The sequence below is a fragment of the Equus caballus genome, chromosome 1 (genome assembly GCF_041296265.1).
Source record: "Equus caballus isolate H_3958 breed thoroughbred chromosome 1, TB-T2T, whole genome shotgun sequence".
Classification (NCBI taxonomy): domain Eukaryota; kingdom Metazoa; phylum Chordata; class Mammalia; order Perissodactyla; family Equidae; genus Equus; species Equus caballus.
The window spans coordinates 182,266,399-182,285,452 of record NC_091684.1 but is presented as its reverse complement, the minus strand read 5'-3'; the positions used below and the strand labels follow the sequence as shown (position 1 = coordinate 182,285,452).

Below are 19,054 nucleotides of genomic sequence, written 5' to 3'. Positions count from 1 at the left end.
GTTCTTTACCTAATAGATAAAATTTAAATGCCTTCAGAAACCTCTTCTCATTCTTGCACATGCATACTACTACTACTTTGGTTTTTCCATTGCTAAGCCTAGTGCCTGGCAAACAATAGCTAATATCCAGATATTGAACAAATTGAGGAAATTCTTTATATTGTGCCCATTTTCAGCTTATGCCTAAAATGCCTATAGGAAATATTTCTGGAGTCGTGAAACTGGTTGGGAAGTATGCAGGAGGAGTTGCATCGTATTCTCTGTAGTAGAAACAGTTTTCCCCTGCTCCCTTGCGCTAAGGCACCTGTCTTTCCCGTACTGACTCCTGTTTTCTCCTACCCTATGAGGGAGTAAAAGGGAAGTGAAATTACTCTTCTCTGATCAGCACTGCAGCTGATTCTTCCCTGGATAGAGAATGTTCGTTGCATCAAATGCATATAATCCTGCAAAGTTCAATAAGTGAGCAAATGTGTATGTGCTGCTTTTCAGTGGACAGCAGAGAAAAATACTGGAAGATGAGAAACATTCTCTGTCAAAGTTCTTAACCTTGGGCTCTCGGTGGCCCATAGATAATGAGCTTCAGTGAGCTTTCCTTAAGCTTACCAAAGTGTTTGTCACCTTAAAAATGTAAAAAACAAAACACTCTTCCAGTTTATAGCAGTATATCTGTATACTTTGCGTACTTGTTGCCTGTGTCCTTAGACCTTTGAGTTCCACAGAGCCCAGTACTGCTTACTCATCTTTGTATCCTAGCCCCAACACCTGCACAGTACTTGGCATAAAAAGGCATTCAGTAGATACTTGTTGAATGGATTTCAGTAAAGTTTGTGTGTATTTTATTTGTAGTTATATTTTAATTGGAGAAAAGCAAGTCTGCATATTGGATTTGACTTCTTTTCCTTTGAGAGGGAAGGCCCTAATTTTCAACTGCTCTGCTAGGATTTATTTCTTCTTAAGCAATACAGAGAGAGTCAAGGCTAGGAGCAGGGGCAAAAATGGAATAAAAGATGAAATGGATCAAAAGATATTATTTATTATCTTCAAGAAACAGAATTTATTAATCTTTTATAGTTAAATTATGTTTTAGGTTTTTTTAATAAAGGAAGTGGTCAATTTACAGACTGTATTCAGTAAAATATCACCACTGTAGGTAACTTCCTTTGATTTAAAAAAAAAAAGTTAAATTTCTTTATATTGTAAATCTTCTGATATTTTGGCCCAAGTCCTAATGGTATAGTCTGGAAGAAGCATATGGTAGTTATGGTATAGAAACTATTAGAGTTTTCAAGGTAAAGTCATTCTCTTTGGAACCTCATGAAACTTTTTGTTCTTGTTTTGAGTTGCTTATCTCGGCTTCCATCAAGGAAAGATTTTGATGTCGTTGCAGGTAGCATTTTCGGAACCATTGCTTAAATTTGGATTTAGCTGAAGACTGGTCTTAATCTCATTTATGTGGTTTACTAGTCTGACAGTAGATCTTTGTAGACTGAATGATCTTAAAGTTTCCTAATTAGGCTACCTTTTGGTCTATAAATTGATTTTACGGTATAGTTCTGGGCTTAATATATAAAAATAATTTCTACCTGTAATGTAAGATTTAAATATTTAGCAAGTATAAAATTTTGAATAACTCTTTAATTGTAATGTGTATAAAATTCTGTGCTGTAAGGTGTATACTTTTAGCACTATTCAGGGAGGGCAGTGATTATTATATGCATATTTAATTTTTTTCTTAAATTTATTTAAATTATATATGGTGAAGTTTGAGTTTTGACAAATGCAGAGTCATGTAACTACAACCACAATGGAAATTCAGAGGAGTTCCGTCACCCCAAAACGTTCCCTAGAGCTGTCCCTTTGAGGTTAAAGCCTCCCCCGCAACCCCAGTGCCTGGCAGTCAGTGGTCTTTTCTCTGTTGCTATAGTTTTGACTATTCCAGAATGCCATGTAAATGGAGTCGTGTGTGAAGTGTGTAGCCTTTTGAGTCTGGCTTCTTCTGTGTAGTATATTGTATTTGAGAGTCATCTATGTTGCTGTGTGTATAATAGTTCCTTCCTGTTAATTGCTGAGTAATATTCCATTTTATGGATGTACCAAAGATGGTTTATCGTTCACCTCTTGAAGGACATTTGGATTTTTCTGGTTTTGGTGATTATGAGCAAAGTTACTATAAATATTAGCATACAGATTTCTGTGTATATGTGGGTTTTCATTTCTCCTGAAATTCTTAGACATAAATCTGACCAGATGTAGAAATTGACAAACTGATTTCAAATTCTTGATGGAAATGCAAAGGACCTAGACTAGCCAGAACAACTTTGATAAAGAATAAAGTTGGGGCCCGCCCCGTGGCCAAGTGGTTAAGTTCATATGCTCTGCTGTGGTGGCGCAGGGTTTCACCAGTTCGGATCCTGGGAGTGGAGATGGCACCGCTCGTCAGGCGACGTTGAGGTGGTGTCCCACATGCTACAACTAGAAGGACCTGCAACTAAGATATACAACTATATACGGGGGAGATATGGGGAGATAAAGCAGGAAAAAATAAAAAAGATTGGCAACAGTTGTTAGCTCAGGTGCCAATCTTTAAAAAAAAAAGAAGAATAAAGTTGGAGGACTAATGCAATTGTATTCCAGTTCTTATTATATAGCCACAGTAATCAAAACAGTGAGGTGTTGGTGTAAAGATAGATAGATCAGTGACATGGAATAGAGAGTTCAGAAATAGACTCACACATACATGGGCATCTTATTTCAGCAAAGGGGAAAGGCAGTCCAATGGGAAAAGGATAGTTTTTTTTTTTTATAGTGCTAAAACAATTGGGTATCCATATGCAAAAAAAAAATTAACTTTAATTCATACCCCACACCATATACAAAAATAAACTCAAAATCAATCATAGACCTAAACATAAAACCTACCACTATAAAACTTCTAGAAAAAAAAACAGGAGAAATCCTTTGTGACCCTAGGTTAGGCAAATATTTCTTAAACAAACACTAAAAGCACAATCTGTAAGAGAGTAAATTGATATGTTTGAAAATTTTTATTACTAATTCAGTTTCTGTAATAGAGGACTGGTCAGGTTGCTTAATTCTTCTTGAGTGAATTTTAATAGTATGTCTTTCAAGGAGTCGGTCTATTTAATATAAGTTAAGATTTATGGACATAGAGCTGTTTGCAGAATACCTTTTTATCCTTCGGATGTTTCTACAGTCTGTAGTGATAATTCGGCTTTTCATCCTGATATTGGTAATTTTTATCTTTTATCAATCTGGCTAGAGATTTATGAGTTTTATTACTCTTTTCAAAGAACCAGCTTTTGGTTTCATTTATTTTCTCTTTTTCTGTTTCCAGTTTTATTGATTTCTGGTCTTTATTATTTCCTTACTTCTGAGTTAGTTTGGGGTTTGATTTGCTGTTTTTTCCTAGTTTCTTCGGTGGAAGCTGAGGTCACTGATTTGAGATCTTTTCTAGTATTATCACTTAAGACTATAAATTTCTCTTTTCTGCTTTAGTTGATGTTGTATATTTATTTTCATTTGGTTAAAAATATTTTAAAATTTTCTTGGAAACTTTCTTTTTTACCCTTGGGTTTTTTAGAAGTGTGTTGCTTAATTTCCAAATATTTGAGGACTTTTCAGATATTTTTGTGTTACTATTATAGTCAGAGAACATAGTTTATACATTATTTTAGTTATTTTGAATTTAAGGTTTGTTTATGGCCCACAATATGACCTATTTTTGGTGAATGGTCCACATGCACTTGAGAAGAATGTGTATTCTGCTGTTGTCGGTGGAATGTTTTACAACTGTCAAATTAGGTCAAGTTGATTGATAATGTTGTTCAGTCTATATTCTTGTTGAGTTACTGAGAGAGGTGTTAAAGTCTCCAAGTATCCTTGTAGGTTTATCTATTTATCTTCAGTCCTCTCAGTTTTTGCTTTGTGTATTTTGAAGCCCTGTTAAGTGCCTTTAGGACTGCAAAATTTTCTTGGTGAATTGACCCTTTTGTCATTATGTAGTGTCCCTCTTTATCTTTGGTAATTTTCCTTGTTCTAAAGTTTACTTTGTCTGATATAAATACAGCCACTCTTTCTTTTTCAAAAGAAAGCTTTTTGGGTTTGTTTGGTATATGTTTTTATTTTTAACCAATCTGTATCATTGTATGTAACATGGGTTTCTTGTAGACAATATATGGTTGGCTTGTGTTTTTTTTAATCCAACCTGACAGTATCTGTTTTTAATTGGTGAGTTTAGACCATTTACATTTGGTGTAATTTTTGGATTTCTGAATATATGTTTAACATTTTATTATTTGGGTTTTTAGTTTCTCTGTTTTCTCTCTCCTGTCTTTTGATTTACTTGAGTATTTTGTAGCTTTCTATTTTAATTTTTCTATTGGTTTTTTGTCTATGTCTGTTTGTATGTTTTAGTGGTTTCTCTAGGGATTGCAGTTAACTTCAAGAGTTCATGTTTTACCATTTAAAGTAAAATGAAGAAGTTTTACAACCATATAGGTCCCTTTAAATACTCCCTTCACGTTATAGTTGTCATATGTGTTAAATCAACATTGAAAATCTCAAGGTACACTGATAGAATTTTTGCTTTCAGCTGTCAGTTCAATAGGAGAAAAATAGTCTATTTTATTTACCCAGATATTTATTATTTCTGTTGCTCTTTCTTCATTCCTGAAGTTCCATCTATCTCTGGTATCATTTTCTTTCATCCTGAAGAACTTTAGCATTTCTTTTAGGGGAGGTCTGCTGGTGATGAAGTCTCTAAATCTGAGAATGTCTTTATTTTACTTTTATTCTGTGAAGATGTTTTTGCTGGATAGAATTCGGGGTGACCGTTCTTTTCAGTATTTTAAAGATATTTCACTGTCTTCTGGCTGTTATGGTTTCTGATGAGAAATCTGCATTCTGTCTAATCTATTTTTGTGTTGTTTTTCAGCTCTTGCTGCTTTCAAGATTTTTTTTCTTAACCTTTGATCTTTTTGCAGTTTAATTATGATTTGTCTGTGCATGGTTAGCTTTGAATTTGTGTTATTTGAGGGGTTTTGTTTGTTTGTTTGTTTGTTTTGGTGAGGAAGATTGGCTCTGAGCTAACGTCTGTTGCCATTCTTCCTCTTTTGGCTTGAGAAAGATTGTCACTGAGCTAAAATCTGTGGCAGTCTTCCTCTGTTTTATGTGGGATACCACCACAGCGTGGCTTGACAAACAGTGCTAGGTCCGTGCCCAGACTCTGAACCTGTGAACCCTGGACCGCTGTAGCAGAGCACGTGAACTTAACCACTACACCAGTGGACCGGCCCTTGTCTTCTTTGAGGTTTGCTGAGCTTCTTGAATCTGCCCGTCTTTCACTGAATTTGGGAAGTTTCTTCTTCAAATTTATTTTCTGTACCAATTTTTTTCTCTTTTCCTTCTGGGATTCCCATGGCATAAATGTTACACTTTTTGATATGTTCCTTCAGGTCCCTAAGAGTCTGTGTCACCCCCCTCCTCCTGCCCCAAGTCTTTTTACTCTGTGTTCTTCAGATTGGATAATTTTATTGATCTGTCTTCAGTTTCACTGACTATCTGTCGTATTCATTCTTCTCTTGAACCCATCCAGGGAGTTTTTCCCCCCTACAAACTGTATGTTTCATTTCTAAAATTTTCATTTGATTCTTCTTCATACTTTCAGTTTCTCTGTTGAAAATTTCTGTTTCCAGTCATTTCAAGAATGTTCACATTTACCTCATGGAATATAGTTATAATAGCTGATTTAGAATTTTCTCTGATAATTTCAACATCTGGTTGTCTCAGGCTTACATCTGTTGACTGTCTTTTTTTCTTGAGTTGGATAGATCAGATTGTACTAATTCTTTGTATTTCAAGTTATTTTGGATTTCTAACCTAGATGTTTAGAATATTACATTGTGAGACTCTTGGTTTTATAAAAATCTTCTGGAGAATGTTGATCCTGTTGTTTCGTTTTGGCATGCAGTCCACCTGGTTAGATTTAAACGGCAGTTCTGTCTTGCCCTCTGTGGGTGGTGGTTCCACCCACGCGTCACTAGTTTCAAAGCCTTTCTTCTTTGGGTCTGTGCTGTGTCACTCAGTTTAGTCTGGGACTTGGTGATGAATTATGTCATAGTTCAGTTGTCAGTCTTTGCTGTTCTTTAGTTCCATCCTCCACATGTGCAGTTTGTAGGTGAGCCTGGGACTTGTGTCAGGGATTTTTTTTCTAGCTCTTTCCTCTCAGAGGTTTCCTCCATGTCTTTTGGCTTCCAGGAGCCCTTTTTACTAGTGTTCTAGCTAGGAAGCTGGAGCTGTCTTGAAGTTTTAGACACACTTCCTCTCACCCTCTACCCATCTTCCTCCTTGTGCTGTCATACACTTTCTGGGACTGGAACTGCCCTTGAGGTGAAAGTAGTGAGAGAAAAGAGAGAAGAAAATAACAGGATTCCTCTCATGCTCTTCTGATCACAGGGCCTCCTTTTCTTAGTCCCCAGTTCTCCCTGGGCCTTAGATGCTCGTCCACCTCCATTGCACTGTGCGTGTGTTACTCAGGGTGTAGTCTGGGACTTACACCTGGGGCTGGCCTTGGGGCCAGGCTGGGAGGAAAGAAACTCAGGAATTTCTCCTCATACCCTCTGGCTCACAGAGGCCCCTTTTCTATGTCCCCTCAGAGCTTTTCTTGTGTGCTTCTGCTCCATAGTTCTGGGACTTAACCTGTCTATGGGTTAAACCTGGAAAAGGAAAAAGCCCTTGAAACTACTTCCATGATGGGTCATTATTTAAGTTTTGACTTCCTTTCCTAATCCATGTGCTTTGTCCACTTTCAAGAGTCTGCATATAGTTGCTTTTTTGTGTTTTGTCCAAGGTTTTTGTTGTAATCATTGGGAGAAATAGGCTGTAATAAGCTTATTCCACTTGACTAGTTATGAAATACATTTGTTTCAGAAATTTGAAAAAATCAGAAAAATTTAGAGAATGAAAATTGTCTAGGATTATACCATCTGGAAATAAGCCATTTTGATTTTTTGTTCTAGTTTCTTCTCTGCATATTTTTACATGATCAACATCATGGTAGATACGAGTTTTTTCCTTTTCTTTTACCTGATATTTCTGTCAAACAATATTTCTGTCATAACAAGTTCTTAGTAAGCAGCTTACAAAAACCCGCATAATCTGTCATATGGATGTGTCATATACTTAATCATGCCCTTGTTATTAGATATATGTTATGTCCCAGTGAGCATCTTTATATATGTATTTTTGCCTGATAACATTTTTTTGAACTGCTGACTTCAAAATTACATATGAGAGGAAGTCAAAGTTTTGTGTCTGTTTGAAATAATAATATTTAATTATTTTTAGAAGTCTGACAGTGTATGTTTTTTATATTAGTCTTCTCTCATAACTAATTTCAGAATGGTACTGCTTTTGGTAGAGGACCTTGTGGTTTTTTATTGTTTTGAACTTTAGAGTTGTGTTGGAAAATCTAATTGAAGATAATGTGACAAGTTTTCATTCCGTGGAGGAATGAATGGGTAGGTTAGTAAATTTTGATTTTTATCTTTTAAGAGAGATCGGAATGGAAATTTAAAAATGATGTCAATGTCTGCCCAGTGTGGTAGTTTTATGTTTCATATCTGCCTCATGTATGTGTTCATACAGAAATAGTCTGTTAGAAATGCAGAAATAAAATCTCAATGATTGAATTTATTTTGGGTTTTATTTATGACTTTTGCTGTTCTAATTAGAGACTTTTATATCCTGAAGTGTGTGTGTATGTATATAATGTTAGATTATTTTTTATTTTCTTGGTAGAGGTTTGAATATTCTGTGTTTAATTTTTAAAGTTTGGTAATTCTGTCACAGCTAGCCAAACTTTATGAAATAAAGTTAAAAAATACTAGAAGTCAGTTTGATAATATCTGTCAAATCAAAAATGTACACACACAAACACTTCTGAGAATCTTTCATTCCTAAATACTGGTACAGGTGTGCAAATATATACTTCCAAGATTGTTCACTGCAGCACTGTTTCAAAATAGTAAAAAACTGGAAGCCACCTAAATGGCTAATAATGTATGGCTATTTATTATATTGGATGTTTTGTAGACCTTAGAAAGATTGAGCTAGATCCTGTTTATATAATGTGGAAAGGTGGTCACAACATATCCATTAAGGAAGTGAGCAAATTATAGGATAGTATTTGTAGTATGAGCCTACTTGTAAATAACAGAAGCTTGATGACGAGGCGCTGGAATCATCTGATGACTTGTTCTGTCACATCCCCTTGAATACTGGCTTTTAGTTGGCATCTCTCTTGGGTTTGTTAGCTGGAATACCTACTGGCCTTGCAATGTGGCTAGAGCTTCATCACAGCATAGTGGTTGTGTTCCAAGAGCAAGAGTTGCAAGAGAATCCGGGAGAAGCTTTTATTGGCTTAGCTTTAGGAGTTGCAAAGAGGTCACTTTCACTGTATTCCTAAACCTGCCCAGATTCAAGGGGTTGGAACATAGGCCCTCTTAAAGGAAAGAGTATCAAAGTCACGTTACAAAAAAGAATATCTGGATATGTGGGATGGGAACTAATACTGTAGATGTTGTTGGAAAATATGCCTTGTCATTTGATTCTTCAAGCTTCCATCCTTTGCACAGTTTATTCTCTTTACTTAGACTACAAGAGCTTGTCTGCTTGGCCAACTTCTACTATATGGTTTATTGAGCATCTTTTATGTGCTGAGCACTGTACTACGTATTTTATATACATTATCTCAAATCCTTGCAATAGCTCTTCAAGGCAGAGAATACCTTGACTTAAATCAGACTTCTTCCTTTTTTGTGAGGTCTTCCTTTCCCTTAAATCCCCTGAGTTGAGCTTTCCTTCTCAGAACTTTTTATGAACCTACCTCTTTTAGGTTTTTATTATAGCACTCATTATATTTATTTTTGCTGCATCACATTATCTTTCTCCCTATTAAACTCAATTTCTTCAGACAAGGATTATTTTCATATATTCATTTATCAAATATTTGAGTGTCTGCTAGGTAATAAGTATTGGGCTTGGTTGTAGGAAAACAAGAGATAGGTAAGGTATAGACCCTACTCTCAAGTAGCTCATGTTTTCATGGATGAGATGGTAAATGGGAAAATATAATATAGTTTGATGGATGCTTTTGGTAGATAGGTTTCGCTGAATGCTCTGAAACCTCTCAAGTGGAATGTAACTGAGAATGAGTAGTGAGATTGGTCTAAGGCAGGCTTCCTAGGGGAGGTGCTTTCTGACCTGAGTCGTCTTAAAAGTTTTTAAATTTAATTTTAAAAGTTGCCTTGAAAAAGGAATGCCAGTGAAAAAGAGGAGAAGGTGGTAAGAAGTGTTTCTTGCGAAGGGGACATGTGTAAGGGCATGAGGATCCGGAAACTTCTGAGTAGGGTGGGAATTATGTGTGGTGAAGCAGGAGTGAGTTGAGTGTTCATGTGTGAAGGGGTGGAGAGGGGCATTGAATGAGGCTGATCACAGATCAGATCTGTAATCCTGATGAATTTGGGTTTTATCTTCAAGGTAGTAGGGAGCTCTTGAGGGATTAAGAAGGATGTGACAGTATCAGATTTGTGTGTTAGAAAAATAATTTTGGTGATGGAGTGGTGAAGGGACTAGAGCGTCTCGTGAGAGAGACGAGTTAGGAAGCTATTGTAGTTATCCAGATAAGAAATAATGAGGGTTGGAATTCAGGGCAAGGGACAGAGACTAAACAGATTTAGGAGGTAGAAACGTGAAGATTAAGTATTGGATTTTTTACTTTAGGAATAAGAGTTTGGAAGAATTTTATGGTTTTTACTTCAGGGACTGGATGGATGGTAGGTTAGAGAATAAGTAGTTTGGTTTTTGGTAGGGAAAGTTCATTTAGTTTTGCGCAAGTTGTGTTTGATGGTTCCTGAAACATCTCCAGGTAGAGAGCTGAGGAGAGGAGGCAATCGGGTCTGTAGTTGGGATTTAGGAGAGCAGTTTGGGCTAGTCTAGACTTGGCATTTTGCTTTGCTATGGGAAATGAGAGAAGAAGATGGAAGTGGAGTCAGTTTTTTGTGTTGTGGGAAGGTGTGAGGCGGGGGTAGGAGGTGGGTGACCTGTTGGGCCAGGGCGAAGGCATGTGTGTGGAGGGGTGGGGGCATATTTGTGAGGGGTTGGGCATGTGGGGTGGAGAAGTAGGTCAGTAAGGGAGCTAATGGAATTCTTTTTGTTTGGCTTCTCTTTCCATAAGCAAAAAATTTCTCATTTTTTCTTAGTATGATTAATTCAACAAATAAAACTTGAGTGTCTCCTATGTTGAGAGAACCCTGCTGGGTGCTGTATGAAATAAATTCCTACCCTTGAGGAGCTTATAGGCTTTTAGGGAGAGTTACAATGGATAACAAAAAATAAATTATAAATTGTAAAGTAAATTACGACAAAAAACAGGAGTCTTGTTTTGGGTAGTTAGGAAAGGTAAGTCTAAAAGCTGAGGAGATGACATTTAGGTTGAGACAGGAAGGATGATGGAGAGCCAGCTATAGGAAGAGTTGGGGGAAAAGCATTTTAGGCAAAGGGATCAAAACACATCAGCATCTTTATTTATTTTTCTGTCTTTCTCTATCCATTCAAATCCGTGAATTTATACCAATACAGTCATGGGCCACATAATGATGTTGTAGTCAACAATTGACTGCATATACAGCTGTGGTCCCATAAGATTAGTGCCGTATAGCCTAGGTGTGTAGTAGGTGATACCATCCAGCTTTGTGTAACTACTACCAGGGAGGAAGAAATTTTCTTCTAAGAATTAAATTGACATGAGACAGATTAACAGGAGGAAAACGAACAAAAGTTTAATAACGTGTATACATGGGAGAAACCCAGGAAAACCAAGTAACTTGCCAAAATGGCCAAAACCCTCACCTTAAATACTTTCCTCAGCTAAAGACAAAAGAAGATGTTGAGGATGGGGAGAGTCAGAGACTTCAAAGGGAAGGAAGGCAGCTCACAGGTAGGTGAAAAGGAGCAAACATTTGGAAAAGTGTTTAGCCCCACAGAAAACACATGAACACAGAGGGGAACCCAACAAACAGACTTTTCTAGGTTCCTCCCTGTCTACCACCTAGTTGATGTTATGCTAAGGTGATAGCTCACTTCCTGAGACAGGTGTTTTCTTTTTCTTTTTATTGAGTTCCTATAGTTTACGTCACTGTGAAGTTTCAGGTGTACGTTATTTCTCGTCTGTCACCACTTAAGTGCTCCCCTTCATCCCTTGTGCCCACTCCCCAGTGCCTTCCCCTGGTAACCACTGAACGGTTCTCTTTGTGAGACAGGTTTTTAAAAATCTATCTAAAATAATCCTCATGTTAAAGAGACACATTTTGGGGTGGCAAATTTTGTTCCCCTGCAGTACACTCTGTGATGTTCACCCAACGATGTAATCACCTAACAAGGCATTTCTCAGAATGTGTCCCCATCTTTAAGCAATGCATGGCCGGACCTCAAGTTCCAATCTAACACTGCAGGATTCATTCTAGTTTACTCTTTCTGTATTTGCAAATCCATTCTGCAGTGAAAAACCTGGCTCCCATTATCTTTAATATATTTATTTATTTGATTACTTACCTTGTAGGTATCAGTTGCCCATTACTGGGGCATTCCCCTGCACAGTTGCCCTCTTCATCATGCTCATACTCAGCACCCTATGCCAGACTGACCCCCTCCTCCCTCTAGAGATACCCTCCTCAACACTAGTGCTAGACCTCTTACATGGATGTCTAAGTGGCTATTTCAGTAATCCAAACAGGCGTTTGAAGTTGGCTTAGGTTAGGGTTGTAAAAGAAGTTGGTGATCACAAATTTATAATGAGATCGGTTTTCTTGATTATGTACATAGTGTTTCTTAGGTACTCCCTATTGACATAGATTCAGACCCAGGGAAGGTTGTGGTTCTGGTTGTGGCGTGGGAAAAAGGCAAGGGACTTTCGAGGGTCTTGCTCATGGAAGGTAGTCAGTTGCTTGTTGATAATCGTAAAGCTCAAGTTGCATTCAAAGACCAAGTTGAATTATTTGTTAACATAGGGTTTCTTTGGAAGTGATACCAAGAAGTTCCCTAACCAACAACTGAAGAGACAGTTTTAAGGTTTAAAATGTTTTCGTTACAATGGCTATATTAAAGCAGGTACCCAGCAGAGTATGTTAGGAAACACTTGTTAGTAGTTTGTTTTAGTTTCAGTATGGACTTTCAGGTATACAACTATAGTTTTTTTCAAGGATTCTGTATTTTTAAGAGTTTGTTAATTAATGTTGGCATGTTTTTTCCCCAACCATTTTGCTCAATTTGTATTGTTGATATTTTGTAATTTGCTTTGGTTCTAAATTGAAAAATTAGTGATTATAAGAGAATATGCCTTAAATACCTTCTCATTGTTGGAAAAGTAACTCAAGAACTAGAAAAATAATTTTTTTCCTGTCCAATAGACAAAAGTACAACAGATATTTTGTACTATACTTTTTAAAATTTTATGAATCAGATTTTCATTATACCTGATATAAAATAAACTCTTATGTGCAGACCATCTTTATTTCTCTCTTAGAAATAAAATTGAGGGGGCTGGTCTCGTGGCCGACTGGTTAAAGTTCACATACTCCACCTTCGGCGGCCCAGGGTTTCACCGGTTGGGATCCTGGGCGCGGACATGGTACCGCTTGTCAGGCCATGCTGAGGCGGCATCCCACATGCCACAGCTAGAAGGACCCACAACTAAAAATATACAACTATATACCAGGGGGCTTTGGGGAGGAAAAGTGGGAGGTGTGGGGGGGAGATTGGGAACAGTCGTTAGCTCAGGTGCCAATCTTTGAAAAAAATAAATAAAATTGATCACAGTTAAAATCAGAGAACCTGTGTTTAGAACTTTCTGTTTTTATTTGTTTGTTTGTTTATTTGAGGAAGATGCACCCTGAGCTAACATCTCTGCCAGTCTTCCTCTATTTTGTATGTGCGTTGCCACCACAGCATGGCCACCAAGTGTTGTAGGTCTGCACCTGGGAACTGAACCTGGGCCTCCGAAGCCGAGCACACTGATCTTAACCACTAGGCCACTGGCCTGGCTCCTGTTTTTATTTTTTTAAACTGACCCTTTAATCATACTTGTTCAGGAGATTCGTTACATTTTGGGGAACATAGCAGGCAACATAATTATTCTCCAGATTAGCAAATATTACATTTCCCCATGAACTATAGAAAGTTATACTAAACTTTTTTCTTGTTTTGTTTATTTAGTTTTTGATGTGTAGTTTTTGAACTAAATAAGAAAGGCAGATGAATAATTTTCTTATTTTTAGCATAAAGCGTATGGTAGATCTATCCATTCTTGTCATTTGATGTGAGGACTGTCAACTTCAATATTTTATTCTTTGTTCAAAAGCTGCTGTTTTCTAAAGAAAAAAACAACACTTTTTTTAAGTTGTGTTCTTCCTCAGTAGTAGTAACACTTTTACAATCTCTTCTCATCTGTTCAGTTTACTATATATGCAGATGCAGAGCAGCAAAAATGCTTTAAGATTCTGACATACTAGTCAGTCTTCTGACCTTACCTGAGAACTAGGGGGCTATCTCCTATAACCCAGCCTCAAAGCATTTTCTCCTCAGAAAAATTACAAGTGACTACATGGTGTAGCTTCCCAGTGTTGCTGGCTAATAAAACCCAGCTGTGTTTAATTAGTGACTGGTTGACTACTGAATGCAACAGATCTAAAATCTTCTTTGATAATATTCCTGCTGCTGGACTCCTTAAGTTAAGATCATCTAAGCAGATATTAAAGAGTAGAGTTACTTTGGCGTTCATAGTGATATTTTTAAAAAGCCACTGAAGATATGTACGTACTAAAAATTGGTGGAAAAATAATTCCACTAAATGTTGAGTACTACTTTTTTTGTTACCCGTAGCCCATTTAAAGTTTAGTCTATGCAGAAAAGTTAGAATAATGCCTTTGATGTCATCTATAACTGAGATTTCTACTAAATGTAAGTTACAGTCTTTCGTATTTTAAGTGTTGATAAAATATAAGGGATATTATTGATACCTCACAAATTCCGATTTGATAAAACTGTGTCCTGCAGGTTTGTATAGCAGGCGGAGGGAAGGGGAGCTGAAGTTAATTCGTTCAATATAATGCCAGGGTACTGAGCTAAGTGTGTAATGTGTGTAATTTCGTGTAATCTTCATAACATTTGGATAAAGTAGGTATTGTTTAGATATTATGTTTGCTTTATAAATGAAGAAACGGGACCAGAAAGGTTACACAGCTGTTCTTCTATGTTTTACCCAGGTCCGTTAAAACCCAAATCAGCGCTTGTTCCCATAAAACATGAATTGAACAATGTGCCTGGCCTTCAGGAACTCTTAATGTAAATAACGAAATAAAGTGATACATGAAACAGTGTGGGCACTGTTTTTATAAGGTTTTAGGTGAAAGTACCACTTAACTATTTGGGAAGATTTTACAGAGCAGTTGTTGTTTGAGCTGAATATTGTATAGCAATTTTTTTTAACATGATTTCAAGTTAATGCTGCTACTTTAAACGGTTTACAACCTGATATTTTCAGCAGTGATGAAATTAGCATGTGAGTATTGTTATGGAAGCAAAAGCAGTGTGAGAAATATTACCTAATATACATGCAGACACAGTATTGAGCATGATGTATTATGTTATAGTTTTTATCTGTTTTGTTAATATTTTGATATTAAGAATTTAGTAACGTAGATGTTACATGATTTCTTTCACTGCAGATGTCCTCCTCGCACTTTCTTACCAGCCCTCTGCAAAATTTTTCTTGATGAAAGTGCTCCAGACAACGTGTTAGAGGTGACAGCCCGTGCCATCACATACTACCTGGATGTATCTGCAGAATGCACCCGAAGGATTGTTGGGGTAGATGGAGCTATAAAAGCACTTTGTAATCGTTTGGTTGTGGTCGAACTTAACAACAGGACTAGCAGAGACTTAGCTGAACAATGTGTAAAGGTAAATCTTAATTATTTATTGGCCCTTTGAAGATGACTTCAAGAATAAAAAGTGTATTTTGCTAAAAAATAAAATTCTTTCCATTGTCAGTCTTACTTTATTGAGAATGGTTGAGAACAGTGGAGTTACAGTCCTTGTGGCACCAAAGAAGAGCCATATGGCTTGGGAAAAGAAATCTTACCTTTGAAGGAAAATTGCAGCTCAGTGATAATGCTCTTCTGTGCTGCCTCACTGCTCTTCAGTTCCTGGTGGCCACAAACACTTTGAGATGAGTTATCCCTATTCTTATCCAAAATGATTTTGTATGAAAATAGTAACAATAACAATCTCAACTAACAGTGATCACCAGTGCCCGGCATGATACTAAACACTTTACGTGTATTAACTCATTTAATCTTCATGACGACTCTGTATGAGGTAGTTGCTGCTAATATGATCAGCTCTATTTTAAAGGTGAAAAAAATTCAAGCGCAAATGGTGGTATACAGTGTGGGATAGTGTCATAACCAATTTGACAATTTATTAATCACAAAATAACAATAAATCTCTAGCTTTTACAAAAAAAAAAAATTGAAGCACACCAAGGTTAAGTAACTTGCTTGGGGTGATACAAGTAGTTAGTGGCAGAGCCAGGATTCAAAGATCAGGAATTTGAGGGGCTGGCCCCATGGCCTAGAGGTTAAGTTCAGCGCATTCCATTTCAGCGGCCTGGCTTTGGCTCCTGGGCACAGACCTACACCACTCGGTGGCAGCCATACCATGGCAGTGACTCGTGTACAAAATGGAGGAAGATTGGCACAGATGTTAGCGCAGGACCAGTCTTCTTTAAGAAAAAAAACCCCCAAAAAACAACCCCACAAACCCAGGAATTTGAAGACTAGGAAGTCTGGTTCTAGGGCTTAGGGATTTAACTATTTTGCTGTACACTCGTTAGAGTTAGCTGTTTTTATTCCTCATGGGACTAATTATAAATTTTATGTGACTCTGAAAGCATCAGTACCTGGTCAGTAGTTTATTGGGACTCCTTGGTGAACACATTTAGATTTTACATGATTCTCTTTTTATGATTCCTGTTTCATTCTTTTTATGATTCTTACTGCTCTAAGTCAGCAGTTTTTAAACTTTTTGTCTCAGGATCCCTTTACAAGACTTAAATTACTGAGGACCCCCCCAAAGCACCTTTGTTTTTGTAGCTTATATCTATTTATATTTACCATATTAGATACTAAAACTGAGAAATTTACAATATTTATTAATTTGTCTGAAAATAACAAATTCATTATGTGTTAACGTACATTACATTTTTAATGAAAATAACTATTTCTTGAACAAATAGAAAATTAGTGAGAAGAGCAGCATTGTTAGGCATTTTTGCAAGTCTCTTTAAAAATATCTGGCTTGGGGCTGGCCCCGTGGCACAGCGGTTAAGTGTGCATGTTCTGCTTCGGCGGCCTGGGGTTCACCAGTTTGGATCCCGGGTGCGCACATGGCGCCGCTTGACAAGCCATGCTGTGGTAGGCATCCCACATATAAGGTAGAGGAAGATGGGCACAGATGTTAGCTCATGGCCAGTCTTCCTCAGCAAAAAGAGGATTGGCAGCAAATGTTAGCTCAGGGCTAATCTTCCTCAAAAAATAAAAAATAAATAAAAATTTAAAAAAACTAGAAGAAAAAATGTCTGGCTTAATAGAAGATAGCTGCATTCTCATATCTGTTCCTGCTTTCAGTCTGTTGCTGTATAACACTTCATATACCTTCTGGAAAACTCCACCCTACGTTCCTGAGAGAATGAGAGTGAAAAAGACAGTTACTGTTATAGTATTATGAAAGAAGTTTTAACTTAAAGGATCTCTGAAAATGTCTTCCCCACACTTTGAGAGTGCTGTTGTAGCTGTTAATGTTGACTTTCTGCTTCTCTGTCTGTGCATTTATTTCTGTCTGTCTCCTGGAACAGAAGAGGTATCCATTTTCCTGTTCAGAACTTTTCCTCCCTTATTCTCTTGGTCACATCACTTATTGTTTCTTCCAGAACTGGGATTTTATGCCATTACTTCTCCACTGACTGGTATTTTCAGTCTCTTCCTTGACTATTAAACGCTATTCCCCCTTTCTCCGTTTCCTTTGCAGGTTACTCTTACTTAGTTAATTCTTCCATGGTAGTGTTTCCTAAGGTTCTGTTTTTACCTTCTTAAAATTGTATAAAGTTTGCCTAGACAGTCTCGTCTATCACTGTCAATACTGTTCATGTGTATGATCATCTCTCAGTATCCTCAGGAGATCGGTTCCAGGAACCCCCCGCGCGTACCAATGTCCGTGAATACTTCAGTCCCTTATATAAAATGATGTAGTTCAATGAATACGTATATGCCCCTCACGTCTTTATCTCTAGACCTGACCTCTCTCTTGAGTTCTAGACTCCATATTCAAAGGCCTGTTGGACTTGTCCAACTGGATGTCCAAATTCATTATCTTTCACTACATATAAACTCCTTTTTTGAAAATTGGCGTCACTTCCATTTAGTCACTCAAGATAGAATGTGCATCCATTATTTCCCTTTTTTAACTCTACATTGATAATTAATGATCAAGTCCTTTTCTAGTTTATTGCCCCCTGTTTGTCCCTGCTGTTAATTGCCTTAGTTAAGCCCGCATCCTCTCTTGAATATTAATGCTTGAATTTTTGCATTTGCCTCTACACTCTTCCCATACCCCATTTCCCAAAGTTGTTAACTGGAAATCTGATCATCTGATTTCCCTGCTTAAAACATATTTCTTGCTTACAGAATAAAATCTAAGTTTCTGGTATGCCTGTAAGATCTGTGGACCCCTGTTAATTCTTTAGTTCTACCTGAATATCTTAAACATCAACATAATTGAGAAAATAAAGCTGATTTTTAATGTTTTGATATTCATAGAGTAAGTATGGGGTTACTGAATAATATAATAGGTAGCATTTATTGTTTTTTTTTTCTTTTTGTAAAAAAACATCTTGGACCTTTACAAACTTTTGTCAAATTACTTTAGTTCCTTAGTTTGTCCTGCAGGTTTTACCGTGTAAGCCTACACTGTCCAGTATGGTAGCCATATATTACTATTGAACACTGCCAGTGTGGCTACTGCAAATTAGGATGTGTTGTAAATATAGAGTATACATGAGATTTTGAAGACTTAGTACATAAAAGAATGTAAAAAATACCAATAATTTTTAAGATTGATTATATGTTAAAATGATGATGCCCTGGGTATATTGGACTAAGTAAAATATAATAGTAAATAATTTCTACTCTTGTAATTTATTTTTAAAAATGTGGTTACAGATAATTTGGAGGGTGCATTATGTTATCTGTGATTCTAGAAAATTAAAATTGGACTAACTGTATTCTTTTGTTAAAGGTGTTAGAACTGATATGCACTCGTGAGTCAGGAGCAGTCTTCGAGGCTGGTGGTTTGAATTGTGTGCTTACCTTCATTCGTGACAGTGGACACCTGGTTCATAAAGATACCTTACACTCTGCCATGGCTGTGGTATCAAGACTCTGTGGCAAAATGGAACCTCAAGATTCTTCTTTAGAAATTTGTGTAGAATCTCTGTCTAGCTTATTAAAACATGAGGATCATCAGGTAGATAAATTGCTGTTATAAACTTTGTTTTCAAAAAGTGATTTTATAGTGTCCTATTTATAACTATAAATTTTTCACTTGATGAAGTAGAGGTAATTCCATCTTTCTCTCATTTTATGTCTCTATGTGGTAATCTTTTTTATTTTGGCAATGAAACATTTTAAATTATAAAAGTGATATGTGTTTATTCTTAAAATTTAAACTTTTTAGAATATGTGATTTTTAAAGCTGCACTTATATTCATGGAATTTATTGACTCAGCATGATTTTGTTGACTTAAAAAGATAGTTCTGGGGCCAGCCCTGTGGCCAAGAGGTTAAAGTTCTGTGCCTCTCCTTCTGTGGCCTGGGTTTGTGGGTTTGGATCCTGGGTGCAGACCTGCTCCACTGATAGGTGA

At 36.8% G+C, this 19,054-nt stretch overlaps 1 protein-coding gene across 13 annotated transcripts in view; it reads left to right on the top strand.

Annotated features, from left to right (window-relative positions):
* The window catches only part of HECTD1 (HECT domain E3 ubiquitin protein ligase 1), an 87,913-nt gene that overhangs the window by 10,414 nt on the left and 58,445 nt on the right, over positions 1 to 19,054 (top strand). For 12 of the 13 annotated variants that reach the window (XM_070241456.1, XM_070241478.1, XM_070241469.1 and 9 more), the window contains exons 3-4: positions 14,802 to 15,036; positions 18,430 to 18,657. In XM_070241456.1, the coding sequence (XP_070097557.1) occupies positions 14,802 to 15,036; positions 18,430 to 18,657 (463 nt within the window). Of the gene's footprint in view, positions 1 to 14,801; positions 15,037 to 15,126; positions 18,658 to 19,054 lie in introns of all 13 variants that reach the window. The other variant, XM_070241465.1, reaches the window with a different exon arrangement.